Source organism: Sinocyclocheilus grahami, unplaced genomic scaffold (assembly GCF_001515645.1).
Source record: "Sinocyclocheilus grahami isolate Dianchi unplaced genomic scaffold, SAMN03320097.WGS_v1.1 scaffold347.1, whole genome shotgun sequence".
NCBI classification, from domain to species: Eukaryota; Metazoa; Chordata; class Actinopteri; order Cypriniformes; family Cyprinidae; genus Sinocyclocheilus; species Sinocyclocheilus grahami.
Genome location: NW_015505526.1, coordinates 879,510 through 887,956, shown reverse-complemented (window position 1 = coordinate 887,956; position 8,447 = coordinate 879,510). Strand labels below are relative to the sequence as shown.

Sequence of the window (8,447 nt, the reverse complement as noted above, 5' to 3'; positions counted from 1 at the left end):
CCACATAAGTGACATAATCATATGTAATCAAAGGTTTGAACCCAATTCATGGTCCCACTTTATATTAAGTGGCCTTAACTACTATGTACTTGCATTTAAATTAATCATTTGGTACAATGCACATATTGTGTACATGCATGTACTTATTGCACAACATTGTACTTATATTTTAAAAAATACCTGCATGTAATTACATCTGTAATTAATTTCACTTAAATGATTACACTGTTGACCCATCCCTTAAACCTACCCAGACCACCAAACCTCTCTAACCTCACCCGTATTCCACCGCAATAGCAGCAAAAGTGTTTTGCGATACAATATAAACACAAGTACATTGTACTTATTTTTTGATGTAGGTGCATAGTAGTTAATGCCACTTAATATAAAGTGGAACCCAATTCATGTATTATTTATTTTGTATAATCCAACATTTAAGCAGAAGCCATTAATAACATGTCTCTTTTCTTTAATCACAGGCATCATGGTGAACTTCGCAGCAGCGATTCGTGAGCACTGGGTCAATATCCTGGTCCCTCTGGGTTTCGTCATCGGGGTTTATCTGGACCGATGGAATGACCAGAAACTCACAGCATTCAGGAACAAGAGTGCTTTATACAGCAGGTCATATAACATCTTATAAAGATGTCTTAAAACCAGAGTGTGTCTTTGTAAATGAATCATTTCTGAATCTGTAACTTCTGATTTCAGGGAACTGAAGCCTGGTGAGGAATACACCTGGAAGTGAGACTCCTGCAGTGATATTTATTGGACCCTCTGCCTAGAATGTGTATATTGTCTGTGCATCCACCATGTCTCTGATTGCAAGCATGTTGGCGCAATACATTTTGCATTTAATTCTGTAATGCCTTGTAGTTTTCATTTACAGCACATGAGTGAGTGATGGGAGATTTTGTTGGTTGGGTTCTATTCAGTCCAAACTCTTGCTTCACATCAGAGCCATCATGTTAGTAAATATCAAATATGTCCTGATTTGATGTGATTTTGCGGCATCGTCTGTTTTGATCATTTCACATCATTTTGATTTCCTATCTTGCTTTACATGGCCTATTACGATAATATGGCCAAAATAGCAAATGCAATAACCTTTTTTTCATATTTGAATGCGATGGCATATGTTGTTAGAAGACACCAATACTAAACCGTTTTAACACACTCTTTTAGCACTGATGCAATTTTGCAAATTTACAGAAGTGTTTGAGCATATGTTGTTAGAAGACACCAATACTAAACCGTTTTAACACTCTTTTAGCACTGATGCAATTTTGCAAATTTACAGAAGTGTTTGTTTTCCCAAAATGTATGGATGGGTTAACCTCAGCAATTCTGTATAATTGAATACAGAAAATATACAGTAAAATCAAACTTGCCACAACTGTTCAACAAGACAAAGAAACCTAAAAAAAAAAAAAAAGTACAAATACCCTTTAATTTCATTTGACAAAAAATATGTAGTTAGTACAGATAAGAAGCATATGACATAGGACACTCATTTTCTTTAGTCACAAAATACTGTTTTTATTCAGCTGTCAAAGGTTCAGCTGTGTGGATCAGTCCCTTCTCAAAGAGCAGCTCAGCCAGAGACATCTGCAAAATGAGATTCATTCATTCATAAAAGCAATTTGAACAGGTCATTAAGGGCTTAAGTATAAAACAAACGCATGCAGTACCTTAGCCTCCATTTTCTCACATGGTAAACTGGCCACAGAAACAAACTTAGGATATGAATGAATCAGAAACTCCATGGCATCAATGTGCTGTAAAAAAAAACACCAACATGATCAGCCCAATGCTTAAAGAAAGTAAACGCTGCAGTCATTTCAGACAAGAGTACATGTTTACCTCTGCTTTCATCTCAATGCTCTTGGGCTCTTCTTTACGATAGACTCTGGAGTTTTCAGTAGTGTAAAAAAGAGAGACTGTTTCTCCATCACCGCACAACCTATGAAGACAAATATATTTTACTTTTTATTCTAGCATATGCTGTTAAATTAAAATACCATTTATTACACCAAACTAATGTGTATCTTCATAATTAGTTATACTACTTTGTGGCACCCGAAGTTCTCATCACATTCCATTCAGACTGCAAATTCACGTTATACAACTCCAGTATATTTATGCAATTTAAGATTGACAAGCCTGATAATTGTTATAGAAAACACTGTGTATTGGTACCTTGCAGCTCCAGCCCGCACAAGTCTGATTTGGGTTTGGCCCTTCAGTTGAACAGTCACATCAAGGGCCTCACCGTCTCCCCATCGAGCAGGAGCCCCGTACACACTGCTGGCCTTCTCCTCTACAAAACACACACACACACATTTTATTGAATGATTATCTGAGCTTTAATCTATGGAAGGTAATTATCACATTGCTTACTTTTTCCTTACAATTTTTGAGTTTATATTTCACAATTTGTACTTCTCACAATTCCGATATAATCTATGAGATACAAAAAGTCAGAATTGTGAGTTAACAAGCCAGAATTGTTTTATTCCATGTCAGAAACAAGCTTTAATGGTAACTGATTTAATATACAGTACCGTAGCAGAAACAAAAACTACAGAATTGCAAGATATAAACTCAAAATTTAGAGAAAAAAAGTCAATTGCGAGGTGTAAACTCAAAATTCCGAGAGAAAGTCATAATTGTGAGATGTAAACTGAAAATTCAGAAAGTCAGAATTACGAGAAATAAACGAGAAACGAGAAAAAATAAACAAAATTCGAAATAAAAAGTCATAATTGTGAGATGTAAACTGAAAATTCAGAAAGTCAGAATTACGAGAAATAAACGAGAAACGAGAAAAAATAAACAAAATTCGAAATAAAAAGTCATAATTGCGAGACGTTAACTGAAAATTCAGAAAGTCAGAATTACGAGAACTAAACGAGAAACAAGAAAAAATAATAAATTCAAAATAAAAAGTCATAACTGAGATGTAAACTGAAAATTCATAAAGTCAGAATTACGAGAAATAAACGAGAAAAAATAAACAAAATTCGAAATAAAAAGTCATAATTGCGAGACGTTAACTGAAAATTCAGAAAGTCAGAATTACGAGAACTAAACGAGAAACAAGAAAAAATAATAAATTCAAAATAAAAAGTCATAACTGAGATGTAAACTGAAAATTCATAAAGTCAGAATTACGAGAAATAAACGAGAAAAAATAAACAAAATTCGAAATAAAAAGTCATAATTGCGAGACGTTAACTGAAAATTCAGAAAGTCAGAATTACGAGAACTAAACGAGAAACAAGAATAAATAATAAATTCAAAATAAAAAGTCATAACTGAGATGTAAACTGAAAATTCATAGTCAGAATTACGAGAAATAAACGAGAAAAAATAAACAAAATTCGAAATAAAAAGTCATAATTGCAAGACGTTGACTGAAAATTCAGAAAGCCAGAATTACGAGAACTAAACGAGAAACGAGAAAAAAAAACAAAATTCGAAATAAAAAGTCATAATTGTGAGATGTAAACTGAAAATTCAGAAAGTCAGAATTACGAGAAATAAACGAGAAACGAGAAAAAATAAACAAAATTCGAAATAAAAAGTCATAATTGCGAGACGTTAACTGAAAATTCAGAAAGTCAGAATTACGAGAACTAAACGAGAAACAAGAATAAATAATAAATTCAAAATAAAAAGTCATAACTGAGATGTAAACTGAAAATTCATAGTCAGAATTACGAGAAATAAACGAGAAAAAATAAACAAAATTCGAAATAAAAAGTCATAATTGCAAGACGTTGACTGAAAATTCAGAAAGCCAGAATTACGAGAACTAAACGAGAAACGAGAAAAAAAAACAAAATTCGAAATAAAAAGTCATAATTGCGAGATGTAAACTGAAAATTCAGAAAGTCAGAATTATGAGAAATAAATGAGAAAAAATAAACAAAATTCGAAATAAAAAGTCATAACTGAGATGTAAACTCCAAATTCAGAAAGTCAGAATTACGAGAAATAAATGAGAACCAATGTAATTCGAAATAAAAAGTCATAATTGTGAGATGTAAACTCCAAATTCAGAAAGTCAGAATTATGAGAAATAAACGAGAAAAAATAAACAAAATTCAAAATAAAAAGTCATAATTGTGAGATGAAAACTCAATTTACAAAAAAGTCAGAATTGTGAGATACTGCAATTACCTTTTTTGTTTGCGGAAACAAGCTTCCATATTAATCAGTTTAACATACAGTATAAAACAGATATTGTATTACTGCAATATCTGATACAACACAAATACTTGAACCATGTTATTTCTGTAAAACTGGAATATATTGAGACATTTACCAGGCATATATTTTCTGAAACTCACAGAATTGGTTTCGACAGAAGTTATGCGTCTGACCTTTCAAAGGCGATATTTTAACGCAAAAAACCCCACCTGACCTTTAGTTGTGGCGTGTTATTGTGAGACTCACCAGCGCTCAGCACCGGTGGAAGGCAGTCGTGCAGGAAGTCTCTGGCTTTCTGATCCACAGCAGCATCGGCTGGCGCAAAACTGACCAGTTTCTTCATCAGGCCCTCGACGTGTGCAATGAATTTGTCTCTTCGTGGGTCTTCCTGTTCACACGCGCAAGTGATTTCTGTGTCAATACGGGTCAGAGACCAACAGAACGGAGCCTGTATATTAATAGAGTAGAAACACGAGTACCTTCTCAGAGTTCTGAACTCCCATGAACTGAAGGTAATCAAGCGGCATCTTCATCAGATTTGGAGAAATGATCCATTGCTCACCGATGGATGCTCTGCAGTGAATGGGTGCCGTCAGAATGAGAGTCCAAACAGCTGATAAAAACATCACAATAATCCACAAGTAATCCACACCACTCCAGTCCATCAGTTAATGTCTTGTGAAGCCAAAAGCTGCATGTCTATGAGAAACAAATCCATCATTAAATTGTTTTAACTTTAAACCATCTCTTCTGACCAAAATATGCGGTCTTCTCACATCAGAATCCACCAACATATCTGTTTTGGCTTGTAAACGGTTGCATATTTCTCTCCTGATTCAAACAAGATTACTTTTTCACCGAAGAAAGGAATATTATGGATAGAGGACTCATATTTTAGCCGGAAGCAATGGTTTGTAGACAAACATGTAACTTTTCACCTTACAAGACATTAACTGATGGACTGGAGAGGTGTGGATTACTTGTGGATTATTGTGATGTTTTTATCAGCTGTTTGGACTCTCATTCTGACGGCACCCATTCACTGCAGAGCATCCATCGGTGAGCAATGGATCATTTCTCCAAATCTGATGAAGAACAAACTCATCTACATCTTGGGTGGCCTGAGGGTGAGAAAATATAACAAATGTTCATTTTTGGGTGAACTACTCCTTTAAAGCGTAACTGATCGCTCACCGAGGGTTGTACACTCTCCAGTGCTTTTTGCCCTCCAACTGCAAAATGAACGCTTCTATATCGTCATAGTGAGGAGCAAAACCCTGCGTCCCCGCTGGTGTCAGATATCTGAAAAACATATTACAGTTAAACAATAACTGACAGATTTGATCAAATTAATGTAATAATATAGTGTTAATGAGTCATTGTCACATACACGTTTGCGCCCACCATACTGCCAAACTTCTCCTGAAGAATAGAGAGCACTTGCCACACAGAGGAGGAAAACGCTTGAGGATTGAGCATTCGGAGAGAACAGCCGCTCTGATAACAGAAGACAAACAACATCTGTGATTAAACTTCACACTTTAACAGTAAATGAAAGCTTTACAGATGGGTTACAGTTCATCCAACTTTGCACAACAGCATATTATCCCCTTTATTCTATTGTGCTGTATAGTTTAATGTTGGTAAGATTTTTAAATGAAGTCTCTTCTGCTCACCAAGGCTGCATTTATTTAATCAAAAATACAGTAGAAACAGTAAAATTATGAAATATTATTATAATTTAAAATAGCCATTTCTATTTGAATATATTGTAAAATGTAATTTATTTCTGTGATACGCAGCTGTATTTTCAGCATCATTCCTCCAGTCTTCAGTGTCACATGATCTTCAGAAATCAGTATAATATGCTGATTTGCTGCTCTAGAAACATTTCTGATTATTATCAATGTTAAAAACTGTTATGAAAATACATACCTCATAAAAATCCCACACAGTGTATGGTAACGCTCTTCCTGGAGGATTGTGTGTCTCTCTTTTTCCATTTGTGTAGCTCGTCACATCCAGATTCACTGCATACTGCACGTCCTCCTGAACATAACACTGAACATTATTACATCTGACTGCAACATTAGATACATTCATTCCTTCTAAATGAAAGAAAAATACTGCTCACGTTTCTTAAGATGTGGTCAAACTCAGCCGTCGAAAAGAGTCCTTTGTAATAGTCTGGATTCTGTCGTTGGATCAGAATGGGTTTCTTCTCCCAATTATCTCTATAATGTGGAGAGAACAAGACCTGTCAATCATCTCTGATCCAAAGCGACTTCTAGTACACTTTGTGGATGAAATATTATATAAATATATATGACCCTGGAGCACAAAAGCAGTGTTAAGTTGCTGGGGTATATTCGTAGCAATAGCCAACAATACATTGCATGGCTCAAAATGATCAATTTTTCTTTTATGCCAAAAATCATTAGGATATTAAGTAAAGATCATGTTCCTTGAAGATATTTTGTACATTTCCAACCATAAATATATCAAAACTTCATTTTTGATTAGTAATATGCATTGCTAAGAACTTCATTCTACATTGCATGGCTCAAAATGATCAATTTTTCTTTTATGCCAAAAATCATTAGGATAGTAAGTAAAGATCATGTTCCTTGAAGATATTTTGTACATTTCCAACCATAAATATATCAAAACTTCATTTTTGATTAGTAATATGCATTGCTAAGAACTTCATTTGAACAACTTTAAAGATGATTTTCTCAATATTTAGATTTTTTTTTTGCACCCTCAGATTCCAGATTTTCAAATAGTTATATCTCAGCCAAATATTGTCCAATCCTTACAAATGGAAAGCTTATTTATTCAGCTTTCAGATGATGTATACATCTCAATTTTAAAAAACTGACCCTTATGACTTGTTTTGTGCTCCAGGGTCACATATTATATATATCCTGCGAATTATTCAACAGTTCCATGTTGATTCAACTCTATGGAAGCCCTTTTCCAGCACAGAAAAACTCAATTAAAAAAGGTAATTGTGACTCTTATCACAAATGAGATTTTTTTTAATTTCTTTTTCCTCTGATTGCGAGATATAAACGTGCAAAATCAAGAGAAGGAAAGTCAAGAAGATATGAACTCAGATTTCGGGACTTTTTTCTCAGAAATCGGAGTTTACGTCTCGCAATTCTGTTTTTATGTTTAACTCAAAATTCAAGTTTTTATCTCACAGTTCAGTTCAGACATTCCTTCTCAGAATTCTCCGTTTATATCTGAGAAGAAAAGTCAGAAGTTAAGTCGGACATAAACTGAAGCAATTCTGACATTTTCCTCAGAACTGTGAGTTTGTATCCCGCAGTTCTGAATTTGTTTCTCAGAATTGTGAGATAGAGAGTTGCAGCTACCTTTTAAATTGTTTGACCCACGGCAGAATCAAGCTTCCATACAATTCAGTTCAAAAACATTGATGTGTCGATATTACAAAACTCATCAAATGAAATGTCACTGTAATTGTGTGTGTTTGCGCTCTCACACCTGAAGAAGCTCTTGTCTTGGACTGGGTGAAGAAGCCACTGGAACAGTCTGTTGGCTCTATCTCTGCTGTTGTTGACCTTCGTCAGATCCGTCAGGAGCGCATCAAGAGCTGGACTCTCAAACCCTTCACCATTATGTGTCTCACAGTCCTTCTCCTGGAAAAACAGAAGATCATGAGCTTCACATCTCCAGTATCTGGCATCATACGCTCAGACACTTACGGCCTTTGATTTCTCCTTCTCACTGCTGCTGAGCCTCATGCTGGACTTCAGAGCTCTCATTCTTTTCTTTTTATTGGGTTTCTTGTTTGGTTGGATGCCATTCTCCTTCCTTTTGGTTTTCTTCGCTGGCGGAGACTTAGCCTGCAAGGCAAAAGTCATGCAATTACTTTTACAGCTCCTACAAAAAATGGTGGTAATTTCAGATGGTAATACCATGGTATTTTTAACACAGGGGTTTTCAATCCCAGATCCATCCTGGTGCGAGGGCCCACATGCTAAAAGGCAACAATATATTTTCACGAATAAAGACCACATTTGTACAGTGACTGCACAGATGTGTAATAATATTTTACGTGTATTTATAAAATACACGTAAAATATTATTCAGAATATATTTATTTTTTAATACAACATAGTTGCACTGTTAGATTTATTACATCCTATCTTTAAATCAGTTACTTATTTATTTTATTCAAAATTTGTATTTAGTTGGCTTAAACT

General features: G+C 34.7%; 1 protein-coding gene across 1 annotated transcript in view; it reads right to left on the bottom strand.

The window, feature by feature from the left end:
* Nucleotides 1-1,430: 1,430 nt before the first annotated feature.
* LOC107548410 (bifunctional lysine-specific demethylase and histidyl-hydroxylase NO66-like) overlaps nucleotides 1,431-8,447 on the bottom strand; it is a 28,546-nt gene continuing 21,529 nt past the window's right edge. Inside the window, exons 6-14 of the mRNA XM_016229073.1 lie at nucleotides 5,606-5,712; nucleotides 5,410-5,517; nucleotides 4,971-4,983; nucleotides 4,695-4,742; nucleotides 4,462-4,603; nucleotides 2,200-2,320; nucleotides 1,864-1,963; nucleotides 1,692-1,778; nucleotides 1,431-1,608 (exon numbers count right to left, since the gene is read on the bottom strand). Of these exons, the coding sequence (XP_016084559.1) occupies nucleotides 1,540-1,608; nucleotides 1,692-1,778; nucleotides 1,864-1,963; nucleotides 2,200-2,320; nucleotides 4,462-4,603; nucleotides 4,695-4,742; nucleotides 4,971-4,983; nucleotides 5,410-5,517; nucleotides 5,606-5,712 (795 nt within the window). The 3' untranslated portion in view covers nucleotides 1,431-1,539. The remainder of the gene's footprint in view (nucleotides 1,609-1,691; nucleotides 1,779-1,863; nucleotides 1,964-2,199; nucleotides 2,321-4,461; nucleotides 4,604-4,694; nucleotides 4,743-4,970; nucleotides 4,984-5,409; nucleotides 5,518-5,605; nucleotides 5,713-8,447) is intronic.